This window comes from Terrapene carolina, unplaced genomic scaffold (assembly GCF_002925995.2).
Source record: "Terrapene carolina triunguis isolate 2854851 unplaced genomic scaffold, T_m_triunguis-2.0 Scaffold231, whole genome shotgun sequence".
NCBI classification, from domain to species: domain Eukaryota; kingdom Metazoa; phylum Chordata; order Testudines; family Emydidae; genus Terrapene; species Terrapene triunguis.
Genome location: NW_020664582.1, coordinates 4860686 through 4885301, shown reverse-complemented (window position 1 = coordinate 4885301; position 24616 = coordinate 4860686). Strand labels below are relative to the sequence as shown.

The 24616-nt window shown below is 48.5% G+C and overlaps 1 protein-coding gene across 1 annotated transcript; it reads right to left on the bottom strand.

Annotated features, from left to right (window-relative positions):
- Positions 1–2858: 2858 nt before the first annotated feature.
- Positions 2859–24323, bottom strand: NCF1 (neutrophil cytosolic factor 1). The gene is made up of 11 exons (XM_024205005.2): positions 24252–24323; positions 22434–22514; positions 20975–21050; positions 15542–15707; positions 14514–14569; positions 13000–13122; positions 10155–10262; positions 9589–9706; positions 7062–7169; positions 4740–4870; positions 2859–2977 (listed from the first exon to the last, which is right to left on the bottom strand). The coding sequence occupies exons 1-11, from the start codon at positions 24321–24323 to the stop codon at positions 2859–2861; spliced, it is 1158 nt and encodes a 385-aa protein (XP_024060773.1).
- Positions 24324–24616: the final 293 nt, after the last annotated feature.

Below are 24616 nucleotides of genomic sequence, written 5' to 3'. Positions count from 1 at the left end.
CCTGCAGCCCCCTCTGACCTACCTGGGACCCCAGCAGCCGCCTCCGAGACCCCTGAAGTCCCTGCACCAGCAGCTCCCTCTGGGGCCCCACGAGCCTCGGCCAGCCCCGGCTCCCAGTGAGGAGCAGCGGAGCCGGGGCCATTGTCCCAGCAGAGCCCGATACGCCCGCCCCCCTAGACCGGCAACGCTAGTCGCTGCTCTACAGCAGCAGCACAAGCTGCGTGGGAGCAGCCATCTTGGCGACCCTTCACCTTTGACCTCCCGGTGCCCTCCCCTGAACACAGGAGGACGGACTCGCAGCGCGTGGGTCACGTGGGCAGAACGTGCGGCGGCCATGACAGCAGAGGCAAGAGCTTTTCGGCAGCCCCGTTCGAGACGTGCCAAATCTCGCGATGTCTGTGATTTAAAGGGGCCATGCCCAAATTTTGGGGCCCCAGGAAAGAAGCCAAAAAGCATCGTGCCGGGGCCATACTATAACCACCCAGAGCAAGCCCTGGGTCCCTACGGGGGTGGTGCTGGCCCCGGTGCACCAGCCCGGTGGAGCGCTGGAAGTGGCATTGTGACATAGCCCCGCTGAGCGTGCCTGCCATGGCGGGAGCCAGCCCATCTGTCCATGAACAAAGGCGGGAGGCCTGGGCCCAGCTGCACCCAAGGGCCCACCTGCCCCCGCCCCCATTCCACCATGCACCCCACATCCCCTTTTCTCCCTTCGCTAACCTACACCCCTTTGCTTCTTTTTCACAGTGACTGCGTCCATTGCTGCTCTGCGCCCCGGACACACCCTCTCCACTGAGCTTCTCCCTCGTCCCGTTCCGGCCCATCTCTCTCCTGGCATCTGATGCCAGAGCAGCTCAGAAGCAGAGCCTGGGCATCAGAGTCTAAAAGTGTGGTGGAGAAGAACCAATGCAGGAAAAACCTCAAAAAAATGTTTTAATATGGAAGAAAAACAAAACACTGAATAGAGACTGGAAATACTTGGAAAGATCCCACTGGCCTTCTCTCTCAGATGCACATAGCATGGGGAAGAAAGGACCTACATACTTACATTGCAAGCTCAACTGGGCAGGCACTGTCTTTTTGTTATATGCATAAAACAGAATCTATCACATTAGCTTACCCTGTAACTGAGGTCTGTAGGTGCTACCATGCAGTTCCCCCAACTCCCGCCAATTTATCACAAGTTTCATGATATTTGGTGTTTGGTATTTTTTAATGAAAGCTGAGGTTGTTATGCAAATCAAGTTTCTAGCCTTCGTGGCTGCAGAGAAAAGCTTGAAAACTCAAAGCCTAAAGCCTCAAAAATCAGAAGGCAAATCAAAGGAATCTGAACTTTGTTGTTTAAAAATCTCGTGATTTTTAAGACAATCTGGTGATTTTCACGGGGCCGACTCACTGTTTTTAAACACGATACAAATAATAAATAAAAGTCTCTACACGTTTTTCTGTTTTCCCCAGAAGGCAGGAGGGAGCCACGTTTTGTTAGACCATAGCAGCCCTTGGACACTTAGCAAAAGTTATCAGTTACAATTACAACCATAGATTGCTACTGTAGATTACCAGATTGAATTTCCTCTTTGATATCAACATCTTTTGCAAGAGGCCTGTGGTAAACCCACTGTGCAATAGCCACTGCATGTTGGGAAGGGTCTGTCAGGAAATCCCTTTCTTCAGCAACTCTTGCAATATGCAACACAACTTTTGCTGAACATGTAGCGTCTCTTGGCTGCAGGAGACAGACTGCAATTCAGCGGCTCTTTTCTCTGACTTGTTTATTAATCAGTCATTTGGCCAACATGAATGTATTACACACATATAATGCCTTTTCAAACCACAGACATATTTGGCTAGTAAAACACTGTACAGGATTAAAAGAGATTTATGTATTAACTTTACCTGGGAGTCTCCTACAATAATAGAGTCACCAAAAATGGCTATATTACAAAGCAAGCGAATAAGTGCAAACCAGATCATCTAGGTTCCAAGTACAAATGGTGGGAAAAGAATGAATTATGAATCTCTCTTATTGCTCAATGCAATGAAATGCTGAACACCTTCATCTACCATGAAAAAAAGTCAATGAGAGATGAGTTCACTCAGCACCTCATATGATCAGTGCCTTGATCAACTGTAACAAGGAGTCCGGTGGCACCTTAAAGACTAACAGATTTATTTGGGCATAAGCATTCGTGGGTAAAAAACGTCACTTCTTCAGATGCATGGAGTGAATCTCCTTATCAATTATTGGGAGTGGACTACATCCACCCTGATTAAATTGGCCTTTAACATTGGTTCTCCACTTGTAAGATAACTCCCTTCTCTTCATGTGCCAATATAGATTTATGCCTGTATTTGTAATTTTCACTCCATGCACCTGAAGAAGTGGGTTTTTTACCCACAAAAGCTTATGCCCAAATAAAGCTGTTCGTCTTTAAGGTGCCACCAGACTCCTCGTTATGTTTGTGGATACAGACTAACACGGGCTATGCCTCTGATACTTGATCAACTGTATTTTGTGTAGCAGTTCATAGTAAACGTTTAAAAACAAATGTGATCAGTTATTGAGAATATCTTGCAAAATTCTGTCCTCGTGTACACCAACGCAGCCTCATTGTACTCCCTGGGATTGCACAAGTATAAATGAAGACTAAATTTGGCCCATCAAGTTTAGAACAATTCAGATTTGTTGACAGACTGAATTATATGGGGAATCTTAACTGAAGTTCCATAACCTGTAGCTCTGAGAAACTCTATGAGAACTGCTGCTCTTGTAGAGGTGCAGAAATTCAACAGAACTGTCCAGTCTGCTACGGAGTCTTGGCAAAGAATAAGCATCAGCTTTATTTTTTCCCCCAATGGGATCATTTGATCTTGCTCTTCGTGCTCTCTGTACAACGATTCATGATCAGGTCCTTACTGGGTCGTGGCGGAACGGCCGGTTGGGCCTTGGACACGTTTTCCACCATTTCATTTTTCTCTCCTACAAATGACAAGACATAAAAATATGTGAAAGTTCCATGCCAGGCCCACTTTAATATCTGTGCATATTGGTCTGGGACTTTTAGAGGAGGCCAAGTGACTTAGGTACCCTACTCCCAATGAATTTTAATCCTAGCATAAGTGTTTGATGTCAGTGGGTCCAAGATCAAGTACTAAATTGGGTCCTTCTAAAGGGAACACGGGGCTGAAAAAATGGTTTAGAATCTGTGAAGGATTAGGGATGGACACATGCTTAAAGCTCTTTACTAAATCGTGGCTCAGCACCTTGTAGGATCAGGCCCTAGATTAGTTGAGGGGGCTGATGTCACAACATTTAGATTCCAATACGACTTTTTGATTCACCAAATTGCAGGCAAAGGAGCCAGCAGGAGAGTTTGGATCAAGTTTCAAGTTGTCTCTCAGTTGGTTGGTTCTTGCTCAGAATCTAGCTGATCGCTGGATGTGGGATCGGGATTCGGGAAGGAATTTCCCCCCCAGGTCAGATTGGCAGTGACCTTGGAGGGTTTCTCCTTCCTTTGCAGCATGGGGGTATAGGCCATTTGCTAGGTTCATCTGGGTATATCACAATCAATTCCCTGCCACTGCAGGGGGCTCAGGCACTGGGTGTACCTGGGTCCCTCCTGTTCGCTCTCTGTGGCTCATGGTAATCTAGTCTCTCGAAGGCTGTAACACACTTTGGTTTAATTTCGGTTGTTGTGTATGGAGTGCAGGTGACCTGTGTTAGACAGGTCAGATTAGACGATTTGCTGATCCCTTCTAGCCTTAAACTCTAGGCCTGTAAAGTCTGGATCCAGAGGTTTGGTGTGGGCCTCTCTCTGGCTAACTCAATGTGCTATTTAGCTTGCTGTGTTGCTTCACACTCATTGTATAGCTTCCCATTCACTAGGAATGTCACAAATGCATCACTGGGCTTTCTATATATTGCCTCCCATTATTTGCAGGCATTTAAGACATTTTAGAAATTGGAAATCATTAGTTTCCATCCTTTGGGGGTTAGTACCGGCCCTTCTGGGGCCTGCCCTATTTCCACCTCCATGATTTTTCATACCCTCAATGCCTTGCTATTCCAGAAACGAACCTACACATCTCTTGAACTCATTCCATCTGTAGTCTTTGCTTCAGTGGCCTTTCCCTTTTACTTTTTCCATATATGTCTAACTCTTTGTATGAAATCCACTTCCCTATTTACTGTTCGTAGAAAACTGCTTTGTCAGGATTGCGAGAGGCTGTAACCACCATCAGATTCATCGGGCCATTTCATAATGAAGACAATTTCTCTAGAGCCCCTCAGTCTGTACTGTTCTAAAGAGAATAAACCCAACTCCTTTGTAGCCTGTTGCCTGCAAGCGCTGAGCACCCATAGCCATCAGTGAAGACAATGGGAGGTGCACATGCTCGGCTCCTTGAAAATCTGACGCTTGGCCATTCCTTATGGTCTGGATTGACCTGGCATTGATTTGGTTGCCTGGCACGGCAGTAGAAGTGCTGTCTGCAGCTCAAAATTAGACCAAGTGGCCGTCATTAGCTCTGGTGTGTGGATTCTCCCACTGCCACAAACACCCCTGAGCAACCTCAGCAAGGTATGAGGACTTGCCAGGTGGTGGGTAGACTAGGAAGCGTAGTGATGTCCACCAGCCCGGAGGCCTAATGCGCATGAGGGTCTCCTTGAGTACAACCGTCCTCACCCCCGCCGTACATGGCACAGGCTTTCGGTCTAGCGGGTATGTCAGATTGAAACTTACTGATAATGTTGGACTTGTTCTGGAGATTGCTCTGCGTCTTCCTATACTTCATGCTGTTCCGTCTGTACGTCTCCTGGCTGATATGCTTCGGGCTTTGGTTGTGGATGCTCTTGACATTTCGGATGGTCGACCTGCGTAGAGAAAGAGTGAGTCTTTCAGCGTTTGCCATTTTAACTATCTATGCTTTCTCACTTACAGGTCCCCGCTGCGGGAACTTTCCCCTCTTGTAGACCTGGCAGAGTCTCATCCTGAGGAGAGCACTCTCATTGGATTTAGCCTATGATTGCTTTTGATTATCCCAGGCAAAAGGACCATGGATTAATGACATCAACTGTGAGCAACCTTATGTGATTTGTTGTGTAAAATTAGTCAGGCAGCATCTAGCTGCTATGAATGAATGCTTTAAAAACGAATAAATAAGTGTGAAGCTAGGATAGAATTACAGTAAACAACAGCAACGCTTACTTAGTTCTTCCATCGATCTCAAAGTACATTGCAGAGGAAGGCGAGCATCAGTTACTTGCTATCTAGATCACATAGCAGGTGAGTGGCAAAGTGCCCCATCCATTGGGCCCAGGGCCGGCTCCAGGCACCAGGCAACCAAGCACATGCTTGGGGCGGCACCTGGTAAGGGGCGGCCAATCTTGGGGTTGCGGGGGGCAGCGCGGCGTGGCATTCCGCGAGGGGGGGGCTCCGGCGGCGCGGCGCTCGGCGGGGGGGGCTCGGGGGGGCGGCGCTTTTTTTTGCTGCTTGGGGCAGCAAAAAAGTTAGAGCCGGCCCTGATTGGCCCACACTGCTAACCTATGCCTATTTATATCAATTGTTTCTGGTATATCACCAGTGTAATTCCGATGTAGGAATTCATGGCTATCAGGGCATTCACATTGTGTGTGTCATACACACACTAAAATACTGGTCCCTTTGATATCAATGGCAAAACTCCCATAACTTTCAATGGGATCAGAACCTGGCCCATAGACAGATCAGATTACATGATTTAGGAAGCATGGTTGCAACCTGTTGTTTCCCGAGCTACACCTATCACACACAACTAAAGTACTGCACCAAGTGAAAATAAACACGAACACAAAGACATGAGGCCGGGTTCCCAGCTGGAATAAGACAGCATGCTGCCCCTGGGAGTTCTGAGCAGGTGTTTGCCTCTCTTCTGGGATCTGAACTAAGACCAACTCATTTTCATAACCGGTGCCTCAAACAGCTATGAGCAGATGGCACCTACTATCTATCCCGGCTATTTTTTCACACTGGGTTCATACTGTTTACCTAAGCGGAAGAGGCTTCATACTCTATTACCATGCCTCCATTCACTCCTAAAATTTCAACACACTTCACATCTGTGAAATTACATGCACCCATTTCATAGCTGCCCTAAGTAGAAGCAATTTTCTTCACAAGGGGAGGTATGTGTACCTTACAAGGGCTACTTTGTTTGGCTAAAGCAAGTGAACAGCTGAGCTTTTGGGCGCTTATCCAGACTGAACCCAAACTCATTGCTTTTTGTGGTTCATCCCTCACTCGTAATATCTTTAGAGTGTCTCTCTCTCTTTCTATGTAGTGACAACTGCATACTCCAGTGACTGGTGCCCTATAGATATCTTAGCTTGACTAGATATTTACTGCATGGATATCAGTGGGGCTATGCCAATCCACACCAACTCAGAATCAGATCCACAAGCTGGATTTGGGAGCTTCTGTACGAAACCTGCCTTGGGATGATGCAGAAATGAAGAGAGACAGTTCAACTCTGCACTTTCCAGCAGTTGTTGCTGCATCAGCACCAGGGAGTTTAATTACCTTTTATCTTTTCAATCAAAATAAAATCCCTTCCATTAGCTCAAATCCTCCCATCAGATTAGCTAGTTTGGCAGCTCCGATTAGTCAAATCTCTGCTCGCTTTTCAAAGACTCAGTGAACACAGTTTGAAAACAGAATCCAATTTGAAAATTAACCAAGATTATCCCCAGAAAAGAAACTTTGCAGGCGGACACCTAGAAATAAATCCAAGTAGAGACAGTGCTCGAGTGAAGTCTGCATAGGCCTGCGCCGAAAGGAGTTTAGCATCCTCATATCCCAATAACGTCAATGGGAATTGAACTTACTCAGCAGGCACCTTGCAAGATTGGTTCCTTTGTCTTTCTTTCCAGGAAGGAAGCCTTTTAGCAACCCTCTTCCCCCAGCCCTCACATAGCACTTAAACAGTTCCTCATTTCTAGGGCAAGCGATGGGCATTCCAACCCACAGTCTGGTTTGCTTCATCACACTTTCTCTACGGGACAATCAGACCCTGTTTGCCCACCCTACCTTCGAGGAGGGGCGCCTCTGTTTCTCAACTCATTCTTCACAGTGTTGTTCTCTTCCCCAGATTTCTGCAGATACATGGAGGGGTAGTAACCGGTGATTTCTTCCTTCCTGGGGTGTAAAACAACATCACTTACACCTACAGCTCCTTGGTCATCACGACAGCATGTCTATCCAAATCAGGGGAACAACTTACCAAGGGTCTTGGGGGATTCTCCATCACGGACAATTTTGAAATCGAGATGGGACGTTTGTCTAACAGGTCTGTTTGAGGAATGATTGTGGGGGAAGTTGTGTGTTCAGGGTTCTACAGGAGGTCAGACTAGATGGTCCTTTCTGGCCTCGGAATCGATAAATCTACCTTCCTGGACGTTTAGCAGTTCTAGGGGGATTATTTTTAACCTCTAGTAGTGGTGACCGCTGACAAAGCAACCTGCTCCTCTTCTCCATCTCAAAACCTGCCTGCAGATACCTCAGAGAGTTTGTCCCTTCTAGAGAATGAGTGGGTAAAATCACTACACTGAGAAACAGCTCATATCTTGTAAGGCCTGATCTAAATTCCATTCACTTGAAAGGGAGTTGCATTAAGCCCTTCAAACATAGCTCATTGTGTCTTAAAGCATCTGTTTTATTTAAGCAGTAACAATTAAGGCAGAAAGCATCGCCTGAGGCTTAAAGACCAGCAGGGAGCCGCTGATGCACTATGGCAGAAAATGCCCTGCACCAGGATTGCTATAGCAAACCAACAGATGCCCCCTCCCGCCCTCCGCAGACAGTTACAATACTTGGCACTTTACATCCTCATTGTTTGTAATCAGTAACTAATGAATTATCCTCACAACATGCCTGTGATGTGGCTTTTACCCGTCCCATTTTAAGAATGAGGAACCAAGGCAGAGCAGTTAGGTGACCTGCCCTAAATCATAGGGGTAGTGGGTATTAGGAGCCAGCATTAGAACTCCAGCATTCCTGGTTCACAGGCCCCTGATCCGAGCACCCAGGACATCTCTCTGGACTGGGTGATACAGTTTCAAAAGGCACCTAGTGGGCGCTTTCAATGCCCTAAACGTTAGCCAATCAGCTGGCTAGAATCCATCTCAATGTACCATTAATTCTATGGCATACAATAGATGATTACACACACAAAAACTATGTTAGAAGAGCATTATTAAGGGTGCAAAGACAAGCACTCAAAGGTTAGGAATGGCCAGAATTAGGATGGCCTGTGCAGCCTTAATTTTGACTCCCAAATGCAGTATGATACAGTCTATAATTAGGTGCTCACATCCTATTTTTCCCACAGGCCCCCTGCCTCATTCAGTGCACAGATGGATGGTGCTCACTGAATGAACAGCTATTCAGTATTGTTTTCTCTCCTCGTTGTTCAAATGTGTGGTGCCAGGCCTTGTTTACTGCACACTATTCAAACCCGGCTCTGAAGACAGAATGACTAATTTCCCTATAGGCTTTTCTCCCTACTGGCTCCTAGTCCCAGTCTCCCTCCCCGGTCTCCTTGTCCAGCCTCCCTCCTCACGCTGCCTCTTTGCCCAGCCAGGTTCAGTTCTCCCCCTGAACTGTCTCTCTTTGTCAGTTCTTATTCTCCACCTCCCACACAGACCCATTCTCCTTGCCCAGCAGGTCCCCATCTCCCTCAGCCCCTCACCAGCCTCCTTCCCCAGTTGTGATTTGCACCATCTGCAGAGCTAAACCTTCATGCTTCTTCAACCCCACCCCCTCGGCTCTTTCCCCCTGTGCAGTTAAGTCAGACAGCTTCCTCCTCCATGCGACTTGGCGCCAGCCGCAGGGTTACTGAAAATACTTGAGAGACAGCCTCCCTGCTTTCCATTCCTACGCCTTGCCCCAGCATGCCGCACAGCAGAGCTGCAGTTTCAGGGAAAGTTCTGCTCAGACGAGGCTGGGATAGGCTCACTGTGAATGGAAGCTCAAGGGCTTTTAGCTGTGCGATAGCAAGTCTCCTCCGCTGAGCAAGTGCCAACTGCTAGTTTTGAAAGGCTTATAACTTGGCCCAGTGTGTCACGGGGATGGCAAAAGGCACATCCCTGACACAAAGGCGACACACGTTTCAAGGTCCTGCTCCAAAGCATGGGAGCACTAAAGCTTTTCAAGGAAAAGGTCTCCGAAATAGTTTAATATGGAGGGGGGAGGGAAATCAATGTATTTTTCCCCAGCCTCATTCTTGGGAACAGCTGAATGTTTGGGGTGAAATTCCCCACCCCCCACCCCTCCAAAAAAAATCAATCAATCTGAGGCAGACACCTAGCATGGCAAATTTCAGCCCAAATGATTAAAGTTTGGCAAAGTTATAAACAACTGAAAACAGGGTCTTATAATGGGAAGTGTTAGCCAACCTTAATAATGGGTGATGCTACCAGCCTCATCTATAACAACCACCCTATAATTCATGTCGGTAATTAGATTGAATGGCCAGGTTCTCTCTCTAGCCCTCCCCCGGAGTGGTCCAAAGAATCAAATCCCATTTACCCTGACATGTGATTTGGATTTCTCTTACCTGACAACCCACCAGCCATCAAGTAGCTTATGGATAACCTCTATGGCGTCTCCTTCTTTCAGTGTCAGCTCATCATCCTCTGCAGCTGTGTAGCCTTTTCTGACAACATAGAGCTCCCCTGAGCACAAGAGAATAGAAACAAAGGCTTAAAGGGTGCATTAGGCGTTAATATCCAAAGAAAGGCTCTTCAGTGATCCAGACCACAGCTCCGGAATGACAGAGACAACACGCAAACAATGTATCCCATTTTAAACAAGACCCAGTTTGGATCCAGCTCTGGACTTCCTTATAGTTTGGGGAGGTTCAAGTGCTGGGGTTTGATTTGGGCACTGAGGTCAGTAGTGAGGGACCTAAACTATAAGCGCCATTGATCATGGTGCCACTGCATGGGAATTCACACAGCACTGGCTATACTCGTGAAGTCCAGCCCTAGCACATACTGGCTCATTGTAAATTCGGAGATGAATCATCCAAGTGCAGTTTCTTCTAGGATTACTCCAAAATCCTGGTCAGGAACATGGAGCTGTCCAGTGGGGATCTATTGGTGTGGGTTTGGGTTTTTTTACCTGCATAGTTCGGATCCTGCTCTTCAGATTCATCAGGACCTTCCATAGGCTCCAGGTAAGCGGCTGGGACCCAGCCACGTTTATTCTTTAACTGACAGAACCACCAGCCTGTAACAAAGCCAGCAGCAAACAGCACAGCGGTCAATACCATTCATTGTACTCTGCAGGCTGCAGCTCCAAAAACTGTACAAATCAACTCGCACCCCAGGTCTGTGAGCTAGGGGCGTCGTCATTAACCCGATTGGACAGAGAGGAGAAAGAGAGAAACAGAGAAGTTAAGGGACTTCTTTGAGAGCCACAGAGTCACTAGCAGGGTGGAGAATAGAATCCAGGTCTCCTGGCCCTGTTCTTCATCTGTGGGACAACTAAACTGCAGAACCATGGGACAACCTATCTTGATATTCATTTTCAGAGGTTACCGTTGTGCCTCTCCTACCGATGAAGCATCGGTAGCATAACTGGAACTGTCTATGGCTTCCGAGCCTAGAAAATCTGATAAGATTCCCTAAGGCCCTGTCTACATTTGGAAGTTTACCGAAGTAGCTGTTCCAGAATATTCTAGAAAACATTGATGGCAGCCTAACAAAACCCAAATCCTGGATCTTTAATTGACTATTGGACTGGTCATTAAGGAACCTCTGTGTGGAAAGCAATCGGATGCAAAGGAGTGAAAGGTGGACTGGGAAGAGCTGTTGTAAGGATCATCGGGGTAAAGAGGCCAGGGCCGGCTCCAGGCACCAGCAAACCAAGCAGGTGCTTGGGGCGGCACATTTTCAGGGGTGGCATTCCAGCCAGCCTCTTTTTTTTTTTTTTTGCGCTTGGGCGGCAAAAGCCTAGAGCCGGCCCTGGCAGCAGCAGCATGTCCTACACCGGGGGCGCCCTGGGGCCGCTGCGGTTCGCGTTGGGGAGCAGCGCCCGCACCTTATGGCTGGGCGGGCTTCGAGCGTGGGACACTCGGGCCGGGGGCCGCCCCTCGGGGCACACGGAGCCGCCTGCAGGTGCCACAGGGCGGCCGCCCCCCCCAGCGCCACAGCCGGGCGAAGCGGCCAGAGCCGCCCAGGGACTGCGGCAGGGCGGCCAGGAGCAGCAGCAGGAGCGGGGCCATAGCGGGAGGGGCGCTGCCGTGCGGGGCCCGCATCCCGCTCACCGGGGCTCCGCTCCCTCTGGGGCTGCCCTGCCCCGGCTCCTCAGCCCCCTGCCGGGGCAGTCCCCCGGCTCTGTCCTTCCTGGTCCCGGCCGGTCCTGGAGGCGGGAGCCCCGGCTGGAGGGACCCTGGGCTGAGGCGCGGCCCGGGAGCCCCGCTGCTTACCCCGACCCTGCCAGTGCTGGACCGGCTGGAGGCGAGGGGGGAGAGGGCGGAGTCAGCGCTGGTGGGGGGAAGCCCAGCGCTGGGGCGGCAGGCGGTGCAGGTAGGGGGGGGAGAGAGCCCAGGGTTGGGGCGGCAGGGGGTGAGGGTGGGGTGGGGGGGAGAGCCCAGCTCTGGGGCGGCAGGGGGTGCGGGTGCAGGGGAGAGCCCAGGGCTGGGTTGGGGGGCAGCCAAAAATTTTTTTGCTTGGGGCGGCAAAAAACCTAGATCCGGGCCTGAAAGAGGCTACTGTGTATGTACAAATAAGTCATGCATCTGCCTCTGAACACTTCACTGTGACTTGACTGTGCAGGATGGGAAGCAGTGTTTCCCTAAGTAGCTCCTGTATGTCACGGTTTCGAAGTGGTTCTTTGTGTCAATCACCATGACAACAGGAGAGGGGAAGTCCACTTTTGTTTTGCAACCATGCGGACCGTAAATGTTATTTCCTCGCTGGGCACCAATCCCAGGAGTCATGAGGGAAGCTCAAAAGGCTTTCTAGGATTGCATCACAGCCTCACTAAGAGACATCCCCTGTCATGTGACTCCCCGTTTTCCTCAGTCAGGGCAGGATTGTGATCATAGGATGCTTGCTGTCTTTACATATATGTGTATATATATAAATGCTCTCAGCTTCCATACTTAGGGCACGGAATTTCTTAAAACACATTTCGATATACAGATGCTCACTTTATTACTCCCTTATTATTATCTCTTGGTGCTGCGGTAGCACCCAGGAGCCCCAGACCTGGACCAGAACCCTCCTGTGCTCGGTGTGGTACAAACACAGAACAAAAAGTTGGCCCCTGCCCCAAAGAGCTTCCCGTCCACACGTAGAGTATGTTGCGGGTCTAAAGCACCACGCAAGCTTTCACTAGCTGAGCCACCCCTCAGGAGGGAGGCAGGGGCTGTGATTTACAGATGCATGGGGAGGAACTCCTCCCTGCACTGTGGCTATGTGGCAGTGGTTGCACCTGTATAGAGTGGCTGGAACAATTTGTATAGTGGGGGTGCCGAGAGCCGTTGAACCACACTGTAAACCCTGGATATGATGGAAAGCACTTCAAGCACCCCTAGTTCCTTCACCTATGCACGGTGGCCACAAAGCAGCCAGGCGGCTTCCCTGCAGGGGTACCTCCAGCATAGAGGCCTCCCTGGTGGGTGCAGAGATTCCCCCATCCCAGCTACACCTGCTGCCCTAACAGCGCAAAGCAGTTGGAAAGACACGTTGCCTCCCCACTTAGTCTCTGTTGTGGGCTCAGTACTGGCGCCCACAGAACTATCACAGAATGAATCAGTGGCAGAGCCAGGAAGGGAACCCAAGTGTGCTTAGCGCTCAGGCCTGTTCCCAACCCACTAGGCCTCGCTACTTCTCTACAGACCTAGAGATAGGCCCAAAACAAAATCCCTGTCTCTACAATGGGCTGAAACAACAAGCTGGATCTGATCAGCCCTGAACTTTGAAGCCAGGGCACATCCCTCCAGAGCAATGGGCTTTACCACTTTCACTCTTTTCCACAATGTCCACCATGTCCCCAGTTTTCAGAGCCATCTCGGAGCTGGAGTTCTTCTCATAGTCGGCAATCACTCGGTACGTCTGCAGGATGATGGGGCCAGTAATGTCTGCAAGAGAGAAGTGGGGACAGGATTTCATGAGCTCCTTTAATCGTTTTCTATCCAGCAGTAAAGCAGAACATTTCTGTTGATCGCCCGGGGAGAAGTTAGGGAAACTCCACAGAACTTCAGTGGAAAGTCCAAAAGTTTCTCACTCCCTAAGGGGTAGCAGTTCTGGTGTTCTCACCACCCTCAGCAGCAATGCTCTGGGAGTTCCTCTAACAAGGATCAAGAAAAAGAGCAGCAAGAGTTATAACTGCACTAGCAAGACAGCCACTGCTGCTTAAGGACCCCAAATTATTATATTGATAGCAAAGTAAGTAAGCAGTAGTATTTAGCATGTTGCATAAGTGTCCCAGAAAACGTTTGCCCATCACAGGCTGCCATCACTCATGAATAAACAGTCACTAAACATTTGCTGCCCCAGGCAGGCTGGTTCTGCGGTAAGGTTTCAATTCTCCCATTGACAGTAAATTCTCTGCAGGCAGCAGTAGCAATGGAACAGCAGGTAAGGTGACCCTGTAAAATATGCACTGGCCTACAGAGCCACCATTATCAGCCAGGTGCTGAGTGGGAGATGGCGTTTGCAGAAGGGATGGGCAGCCCCACGAGCCACGCGGGCCCCCGGCTGAAGGTTTGAAACCTTACAAGGAAAGGAAAATGGGTTTGACTTTCAAGGGAGACCTAGCCTACCCACTCCAGTCACGCATGGGAAGCGTCTGGAACGAAGACGTATTCTGTACGAAAGGAGAGAGGGCAGCGTATCCATGTTCTATTGGGTGCCCCAAGCATGAAGAGAGGAACTTGGTTTCTGTCCAGTTCTATCGAGAAATAACGCTACTCCTGCATAAGGCCCCAGTTCTGCAAACAATTTAAGCACGTGTTTCAGTCCATCCTTACTGGGCATATGTGCTTTGCTGGATCAGGGCCGACCGTGCTGTTGGAATGCAACCTCCAGTACAATGCGTTCGCCCGAGTTTGGTGAGAGCATGGCCTGGAGGCCCCGTTGACTCCTTCCGGGTGCATGAGTCTGGCACTCAGTGTCACAGTGGGTCTGTATTGGACCCGCTTTGGGGCTGCCATCCCTTTAGGCTAGCATGGAACCCTCCATTCGCCACTCCAGGAGCAGTTTCTGAATTCACTACACCCACCCTACAGGCCGCTTCCTCAGAGAAGGCCGTGCTGCTCTGTATGCAGCTGGCACTTCCTGCTCCTTGGCTGAGGAGATCTGCCTTGCAGCAGGGCCAGCCTGGGGCAAGGAAGCTCATGCCCTGTGCTGAACACTAGAGATTATTCTCCCTCTGTAGATATTTTCCCATAATGCTGATGGAACCATGTGCTCACTGTGGCTAGAACAGTTGCTTACTAGCATCCGAATAAAAACCACAACTTCTTCTTACCTGCGACATTTTTCTTGGAGTCCTTTGGCACTAAAAATGTCTCTGGTTTCTTGATGCTAGATAAACAAGAGTGAAGTCAGTTTAACGCCAGTGGATGTTGACCCTTTGTTTTCTCCCCGTTCCTATCAGCAACAGGGTTCCCTTCCCTCCATACAAAGAACATAAGAACAGCCATACTGGATCAGACCCATAGTCCATCTAGCCCTGTACCCGGTCTCAAACAGTGGCCAGTACCAGAGCATCAGGGGAGTGTATAGAACAGGGCAATTTGGAAAGGTCCATCCGTTTTCCCCTCCCGGATTCTGGCAGGCAGAGGTTTAGGGTCGCCCTGAGCATGGGGTTACATCCCTGACCATCTTGGCCATCATCCCTGCACCTCCAGGTACCTACCCTCTAAGGGTAGACGTACCCTTAGAAGATAGGGAAGGCCATTAGAGGGCTCATTAACTATTTAAAGAGATAGTACCCAATTCCTATGCAATAAACAATGAAAATAACCTCATCTTTGGGCAGAGGCCAGGCCTGAAATACTTCAGCCCGATAGTCACTCAATCTTTCTGAAAATTTGACCTGAAAACAGGGGCTTAGAATGGAAATGTGCAGGCAACCTTAACTATAGCTGTTATTAGTGCTCTGGCAATGTAATATATCATATCATATTATTTATATGTTCTAGGATGTTAGTCTCCTATTATATTAATAGAAGAAATCTGATCACGTTAATCAGAACATCAGCAATTGAGTGGATGAGAATTCTTCCCCTTCTCACTGGGGTAAAGACAAACATAAGAAAGTTGCATAGAAATGTGCATATTACAAATTTAATATCAGTTTGAGTTAGATTCATAGTTATAAAGCCAGAAGGGACCATTGTGATCATCTAGTCTGATCCACTGCCTAACACAGGCTGCAGGACTTCCCTGCATTAACTCCTGTTTCAACTAGAGCAGATCTCACAGAAAAATATCTAGACTGGATTTTTAAGTGGTTAAGACAGCCTGAGTTCTGGTGGAAGTGGCCGTACTCACTGGCTGTCTGTGGGTGGGTTCAAGTCATCAGGCCTGACTTTGAAGAAGTTCAGAACATGGGAGCATCGGGAAATCTTGTGCGGCAGATTCAGCAAGGTGTAGCAGTATTCAGTCAGCGTGCCTTGCCTGTTCTGTGTAGACCGGTGGCCATCAAACCATTTGGGTGCTAGAAAAGAGCAAAACCAGGGAGACTTATTTTTTGTGACTAGCACTTTTGGTAGAGCTGCCCACGCAGTCACCTCGATACTGAATATCAACCTGAAAAAGAGCTGAGTAGAACCCAAAAAGGTTCTAATCTATAGTGACTGTTACTCAGATGGCTTCTTGCGCCCTTCTAAGGTAATGGAGTTTGGGAGCATCTCAAAGCGTCCTTAGATGCCACAGGGGACATTTTTGAAAGCGGTGGCTATTGCTGACACCAAATGGGTGCCATCGGTGCAGCTACATCCCAAGGGTGCTTCGGAAAAACATGTCCTTGGCAAACATTTTGAAAGGCCCATTGTAAATACGGACCTAAGTTTTAACAAAGTTCTGTTGCCGGAGCACAGAGTTCCTCCTTCTGTCAAGCCAGCAGCAGAAGCCCCGTGGCAGCCAGTTGCACACCCCGGATCTAAGCAGAAGCTCTGCAGTGAAGACAGACAGAGCAGCTTTGTGGAGAGAGTACTAATCTGAGCAGATTACTTCCAGCCCCCGCAAGGGAACAGGCTGATGGAGAGAGGAAGACCTCATGTTAGTGCTGTGGAGCTCTAACATAATCCCCATAGCCATCACCCCAGCTTCTTATGGGTCAATAGATTAGAACAAAGCTGCCAGCCTTTGTTCTAAATGGTCCTGCTTCACTTCTGTGAGGCTGAGCGATCCCCTCTCTCTCGAACTATCAGAACGCAGGCTGAAGCGTCATAAACACAGTTTGCGTTAGATAATGAAATGATCAGTACATTGTCTTGAGCACTCTGAAGAACACAGGTGCATGCATAAATTACAATCCAGTGCAACCACTAACTTCACCCATTAACAAGGGAAATTCTTTCAGTTCCTCAAATCAATACTATTACGTGCTCGTTCTGGAGCACACCCATGTGCCTTTAGGCAAATCAACACTATAAATATACTGCTGGTTACTGTGTTCAGGTGGCGGGCAGAGGAATGAATCTCCGCACTGTTACGGAGGGGTGCGGTTTGCATTTTGAGTCATTCTTTCCAGGGAAATGAAGGTCTATCTTGATATAGGTCTTCTGAAGGTCACCTCGGTACCTCACTGTCAAATGTTATGGGAACCCGTGGTTTATTTGTGTAGGTGGAAGCCAAGAAAATTCCCCCACCCATAAACATGTATTAACCCCTAGCCAGGGACTGTATTTCCCTCCCCCACCCTATGGGCCACACGGCCAAAGAGCTCAGCTCCCACGTAGGCACCTAAATGGTCAGATTTCCAGACGTGCTCAGCATCTAGCCGCTCCCATCGTTCTCAGCTGTTCCTGCTGTACTAATAACTTCATACCTATCCTGGCACAGACAACACACGACAGGCGTCAAGCTATCTGCATCAGGCTTATATTAATTTGGTGTCTTGTGCACCATACGGCACGTTAAAGCCTGCACATTGCTGTGGCAAGTGTAACTCTCCAGTGAGTCCTTTGAATTTTATAACGGAGAGTGGTTTCCTGCTGTTTATTTTGCACACATACAGGCCATAGGTAAGACAACGGGCCAGCGCTTCAGCCGCGGCTGCCCAACATACTATTAACGATTTCTTAATGGAGTTTTTTGTCTGTTTCTTTAGTTTATTGAGAAAAGTGGAACAATGAATTTTTCCTGCTCGTGTGACTCAGAAAGGTTTGAATGGATTTCATTCAGAATTTCAGCGCGTCCTGTGTTTCAGCAGAACTGCTATGAGGGTTACAAGCAGCTCTCCTGGCAGGGGCGGCTCTAGGCACCAGCAAAGCAAGCACGTGCTTGGGGCAGCCCATTTGCAGGGGCGGCAGGATCCAGCCTGGGAGCTGAGAACCAACAGGGGGCCCTGGGAGCTGTAGTTCCTTGGTTAGCTCCCTGCCTATAGAGCCAGCCCTGGAGCAGGGAAAGAACTACATTTCCCAGCATTCCTTTGGCCACTACCAACAGGAAAGAGGGGGAGGGAGTGAGGTAGCTGAGACCTCATGCTGCAGCCTGCTGTGAATGGAGAGCTGCCCTGGGAAGGGCAGAGATAGCATATTTTAACATTCAAAAAATAGGACACTCCACAGGGAGGGAGGGTAGCCCCACCCTGCCACCATCCAGTCCCTCCGATTGCCCCCCCCAGAAACCCCCACCCCCCCAACCCCCCCCGCCCCCCGTCCCCCCATCCCCCCCCCCCCTAACTGCCCCCCAGGACCCAACCCCCTATCTAAGCGCTGCTGCTCCTTGTCCCCTGATTGCCCCCTCCTGAGACCCCCCTCAACTTCTGCCCTAGGACCCCACCCTCTACCTGTCCCCTGACAAACCCCCGGGACTCCCATGCCTATCCAACCACTGCCTGTCCCCTGACTGCCCCCCCCCCAACCCCTCCCCCTCCAACCCCCCAGCCCCCTTACCGTGCCACTCAGACCAGCGTGTCTGGCTCCACGCAGTGCCAGACACACTGCTGCATACATGGCTGCCGTGCTCCCCCGCGGAGCCACAGTCCCCCCCAGCACCTGCCTTCCAGATTTGAACACCTCAAAATTCAGGAGTACTCAAGCTCAGTTTAGGCAGTTGTTACTTCATTTCTCCCAAATCAAATATACTGATCCACTGTAACTTGCTGTAGAAAAAGTAGGATAAAATTGAGCAAGCAATGCTTCCCAGTGGTTATTAGGACTGGAATTGCTATTTTCAACAGCCATTGCCTTTTTTGTTTGTTTGTTTGTTTAAAAGGAAGATAGTGATATTGCATTGGCAAATTCCCCATAGAAAGAAAGAGTGGAACAAAAGCATAATAAAGGCACCTCAACTTTTCCTCATTTATGTAGGACAGTCTTATAATACGCATCCAGATATCCTCCAATCACACAAGCTGAAAATTGTTCCACTTTACTGCAGTTCTGTAACCATGCAGGAACCAATCCTGTCTGTGTCCTGTGCACAACTAAAATTCCTGCTGAATGACTTGCCGTGGGAGCGAGTTACCAGTGACCCAGGGCTGTGGCGGAAGGAGGGTGCAGGTGGGGGGGGGAGAGAGCCCAGGGCTGGGGGGGGAGGGGGGGGTGGGGGGGGGGCAATGGTGGGGGGGAATGAGGGAGCCCAGAGTTGGGGCGGCAGGGGGTGTGGGTGGGGGGGGAGAGCCCAGGGCTGGGACGGCAGGGGGTGTGGGTGGGTGGGGAGAGCCCAGGGCTGGGGCAGCAGGGGGGTGCAGCGAGGAGCCCAGGGCTGGGACGGGGGGCAGCCAAAATTTTTTTTGCTTGGGGCGGCAAAAAACCTAGAGCCGGCCCTGTCTCCTGGCTATGCTGGTGGATCTTACAACTTCCTCAAATGTACAGATGTTGTTTCTGGGGCCTTTCAGCAAAACCAAGACACAGCTGCTATAGTCTGACCATAGCAACAACTTTGCAACGGAGCCAAGAATTTTCATGCACCAGGACAGGAGGCAGACGAACATACCACTTCGTCTTTCCCTTTACGATCACCACCTTTCACTGCTGAATCCAACAGACTAGATGTTGGGTGTTCCTCATATCGAAGGGATTTCTTCATTAAAAATAGAGCAACAAATGCTGACAGAGAAATATGACCCCACCCACCACAGCTATTACAGTAACTAATGTCAGCAAAGTGAAATCGTCTTTGAGAAACTACTTGTGTGTAAAACTCCTTATGCGGACGGGGGAAAGTACAGCGGGGATTTTGGGGGCATTCCCCAGCCAATGGCAGTTAGTAGGTTTGCATTTACCCAAAGGTTACTCAGATCAGTGATAGGGACTAATGACAAATCCAGCTCCCAGTAAAGTCCACCTCTTGATTTCAGTGCAAGCTTGATTGAGTTCTAAATCCTGCTCCACTTATTCACTCAGGTAATCCCAAGGAAGTAATGGGTATTTCTATGCATGCATTCCCTCAGAAGCATTCATGAATTAATCCTCATAATCACTCTGAGGGAGATAGGTAGCATTATCCCCGTTTTACAGTGAGGGGAAACTGAGGCACACAGAGAGGTGCAATGACTTGCCAAAGACTGGGAACAGAACACAGATCTCCCGACTCTCACTGCCTTAACAAGTAGCCCCAGGACCTGAAAAGCTTTCTGCCTGCCAAGGATGGTGCTCAGGCTGACATGGGTCTTTACAGCGGTCGCTCATCTCATCCCTAGATTTCAAGAGGGAGACGTGGCTGGGACTGAAAATGGGTGTACATTAATGTACAACTTCAGGGGAAGTTAGGCCACTTTCCCTGCATCTGCCAGAAGTTGAGCTATAGGCGGTTACTGATTTGTGATCTGAAACAGTCGGTGAAGCGAGTGTTTTATTTACAAAAGCGACAAAGAGTCCTGTGGCACCTTATAGACTAACAGACGTATTGGAGCATGAGCTTTTGTGGGTGAATACCCACTTCGTCAGACGCATGTGGTGGAAATTTCCAGAGGCAGGTATAAATATGCAGGCAAGAATCAGTCTGGAGATAACGAGGTTAGTTCAATCAGGGAGGATGAGGTCCTCTTCTAGCAGTTGAGGTGTGAACACCAAGGGAGGAGAAACTGCTTTTGACAAGACTGTGAATGGCTAGCCAACTACAAAAGCAGTTTCTGCTCCCTTGGTGTTCACACCTCAACTGCTAGAAGAGGACCTCATCCTCCCTGATTGAACTAACCTTGTTACCTCCAGACTGATTCTTGCCTGCATATTTATACCTGCCTCTGGAAATTTCCACCACATGCGTCTGACGAAGTGGGTATTCACCCACGAAAGCTCATGCTCCAATACGTCTGTTAGTCTATAAGGTGCCACAGGACTCTCTGTCACTTTTTACAGATCCAGACTAACATGGCCACCCCTCTGATGTTTTATTTACAGTAATTTAATTAATTTGTTGTTTTTTCTTTTTTTAAAACAGAAGCATGTCAGTTCACCTAAAAGCCCTACCGATTCTGCTAAAATGACTCTAAAAGCACGGACACACTTTGCAGCTGTATCGTGTTTTTCTAGAGTTGATCACCTACACTTCAGGAAATACACAAGGACACCAAGCCGTTTGTGGTGGGTGTTCATTTAATCATGTCTCCCTCTAGTGCAGAGTTCCAGTTACTACAACAGTCTGCTACTCACACCTAATGGAGTTACTGTATAGTTTTAAAGGTCTCAGGTCCCATCCCCACTGAAGACCATGGTGTCTGTGTATATGCAGACATATTACAGAGGGGCTGCCATCCCTTTTCATTCCAGCTTCCTGCTTTGAAGAGATTGGCTGCACTATACATCTGCTTACCTGGTAAGTGAGGGATGATCCTATTCTCCATGTTGATGTCCCCAGATTCAATGGGAAACATTTCCTTCAAGGATTTCTAGCATGAGAAGAGAAACCAGTATTAGGTGCACAATCCAGTCAGCATATCCAGGCAAAATTTTCCAAAGGCCTCAGCTTGGCCTCTGACTGCGCATCCAATGGAGAGCTCAATTTTGCATCCCATTTTATAGCACCTAGACAGCTAGCTCGCTGATTGTGCTGAGAAATCAGGTAGCTAGCATTAAAAGGTCAGATCCTGAGAGCTGATGGCACTCAGCACCTTGCAGGATTGGGCACCCATCAAAGGACTTTAGGTAAAAAAAATTTCAAAAGTGCCTAAGTGACTTAGGAGCCAGGTTCCATTTTCAGAAGTGACTTTTAGGCACTTAGGTGCCTCCGTCCCATTGCCTTTCATGGAGATTTTGGCTCCTACGTCTCTTTTGAAAATGGGAAAGTTTTACCCTTTAACTCTGAGTTCTTAATATAAATTGTAAATAAAGGCAAAGAAATAATCATCAAATAATAGTCTGCCTCCATCTGGGGACCGGAATACTTTCCAGACTGGAATAAAGCTTCACAACACTCGTAAGGGAAGGATTGTTATCCAGGTGTTACAGATGGATAAACGCCGTCCATGATTAAATGAAGCTGAAACTATCGATGTACTGCAGCGGCAGATGGCTCTTCTGGTGTGTGGCACTGGAGATACTGAGTTAGAGAAGCCACTCTCAGGCCACTCAATTCCTGTCCCTCTCCTGAGGAAATCAGATCACATATGCTCTGAGGTCACCTGGCCCAGACTGAATGCTACAAGTTTTATATTATGGTTCTGAAAACATACGTGCAACTTCCACTGAAGTCACTGTGAACCTTCCATCACCATGCATAAAAAGCATAGGCATTCCCATACCACAGTGATGAGCCTGTTATAAAGGTCTAGACAGACAGAATATGGCCTCAAGCCTTTATAACTTCAACTACCTGAAGGGGGGTTCCAAAGAGGATGGAGCTCAGCTGGTCTCAGTGGTGGCAGATGACAGAACAAGGAGCAATGGTCTCAAGTTGCAGTGGGGGAGGTCTAGGTTGGGCATTAGGAAATCCTATTTCACTAGGAGGGTGGTGAAGCACTGGAATGGGTTACCTAGGGAGGTGGTGGAATCTCCATCCTTAGAGGTTTTTAAGGCCCAGCTTGACAAAACCCTGGCTGGGATGATTTAGTTGGTGTTGGTCCTGCTTTGAGCAGGGGGTTGGACTAGATGACCTCCTGAGGTTTCTTCCAACCCTAATCTTCTATAATTCTATAACCATACCAGAACAACCTGCATAGCACTCTCCAAAACGGACAGAATTTGGCCTTTGTTTTTGCCTTTTAAGCTCCTCCAGCCCGCTGCCCCCGCAAGCCAGACTTAGCTGAACCAATACGAACCAAGAGTTGACTTACATGAAATTCATATATCTCAGTAAATTTTCGATAGACTAGTTTTTCGGTTAGATCTTGCCATTTCACCAGGAACATGTAAACCTATTGAACAACAAAGAGTTCAGATTCTGCAGTTTATTCTGTGGGACCCCAATTTTTACCGCCATGTAGAAACAATCACTGTTTGTAAACCATTTTCCAAGAGATGCCAGGTAGATACCCTTGTTTGCTGGAGCACACACACACACACACACACACACACACTCAGCATGTCTAGCTACAATCTCCAAACCTGTGTCAGTGACAATCCTCATTTTTCTCTATTCACAGAAAAAACAGCAAGCATATACAGTACAGCAGTTTCTAGCACAGGCTGGTACAAAGGACCGATTTCCTATAAACAGCCATTCAGCAGATATCACATAGGACTCCCCTGCCCCCCTCGCTCCATTCACACCACCCATGGGGCCAGTCTAGACTACCTGCTTGTCTGCTCCTCTCAAATACCCCTGTGCTTTCTTCTATACTGCCCCCACAAATGGAATGCCCCCCAGAACTGATCCATGAGGCTAAAGTCCCATTCTCTTTCATATCTCTTCCCAAGAAGACCTTCTGCTGTGATGCTTAGAAGAAAATCAGCCAACTCTGTAGAGGCTCAGCTGCAGGGCAGTTGAGTAGAGGCAATATTTAATTACAAAAACCTCAAAGAAAAGTAGAACTGGTTGAAAACTCCTATTTTATTTCCATTAAAACTGTCAATTTTTTTCCATGACAATAATTCAGAATGAATTTTTTAAAATGTTCATTTTGGTTCATCAAAAAATTGAAAATTTCATCGACGCGGAACTGTTTTCACAGAACATTTTTATTACAGCAAAACTTGTTTTCCCACCCCAAAAAACTGTTGATTGAAAAATTTCAACTAGCTCTGTTGTCTACAGAGAAGAGATGAGGGATTGAAAAGGTTAGCCAGAGACTAGAAATACAAGAGAGACTGGAGCAAAACAGAGAGCCAGAATTGCTTTTCCAACAGTGGCAAGTGATCCCAAACTCCCTGTGACACCCGCCGTATTAAAGCCGTGATGTGAGCCATGGCATTCAGTTCCAATGTGCCCCAAAGTTCTTGGCTCTGAGCACCCCTCATTTTGTTTCAGCCTATTACAGGGGTGGCCAACCTGAGCCTGAGAAGGAGCCAGAATTTACCAATGTACATTGCCAAAGAGCCACAGTAATACGCCAGCACCCCCCATCAGCTCCTACCCCCTAGCCCCCAGCAGTCCCACCAGTCAGCGCCTCCCGCCTGCCACAATCATCTGTTTCGCATGCGCAGGAGGCCCTGGGCGGGGGGGAAGTGAGGGCATGGCAGGCTCGGGGGGAAGGGATCGAGTGGGGACAGGGCCTGGGGCAGAGCAGGGGGTTGAGCAGTGAGCACCCCCCGGCACATTGGAAAGTTGGCGCCTGTAGCTCCAGCCCCAGAGTCGGTGCCTATACAAGGAGCCGTATATTAACCTCTGAAGAGCCGCATGCAGCTCCGGAGAGCCACAGGTTGGCCACCCCTGGCCTATTACAAAGATAGGAATCAGCCAAGCAGGTGAGATCTGGACCCAAACTCCCCTGAACACTTGGGTGTTCAGGTCTGGAACAGACATTTCTAACTACAATCCAGCCTGCTGTCTCAGCTCAGAAGAGCAGCAGCATTGCCCCAAAATGTTACTTTTAGAATTTCCCTTTCAAGGTATTATTTAAAATTGAAGGTAAAATAAAGCCCAGGGGAACTATACCTAAAGAAAAAAAAACCCTTCAGTTTATTGCTCTGCAGTGTAATCTCCAAGTACTTACATAATGTTGGCTTGGAAAAAACCTTTTCTCGAAGCCCAGCAGCTCAATGTGTCTGATGTACGCATCTTCCATGGCTCAGGCTGGCCCCTGTATTGAATGCTAGAATCTGGCTATTTAGCTGGTGGTAGGACAGAGCTGTTTGTCTGGACGCTCACTGCTGCCCTCGCCTCCTTCTCTGCCTGTGCATCGGGCAGCTTCTTGTATCCACGCTGAAAAGGGGAAGTTGCACTGACTATATCACCCTTAGTTGCTTCACCAATTGTTGGTTTTATTAGTGGGCTGTTTCCTGCTGAGAGTCTCAGGACCAGGAACTAAATAAATCCCTCTAGGTTCAGCTCTCTCCTTCTTTCTCATCGCCAAAAGTC

Coding starts and splice junctions, on each gene's coding strand:
- NCF1 (XM_024205005.2), bottom strand. CDS start 24,323: ATGGAAGATGCGTACATCAGACACATTGAGCTGCTGGGCTTCGAGAAA. Junction 22,515..24,251: donor TTTTTCCAAGCCAACATTAT/GTAAGTACTTGG, acceptor GTTGTTCAATAG/GTTTACATGTTCCTGGTGAA. Junction 13,123..14,513: donor CTCCAAGAAAAATGTCGCAG/GTAAGAAGAAGT, acceptor TCTCTCTTGCAG/ACATTACTGGCCCCATCATC.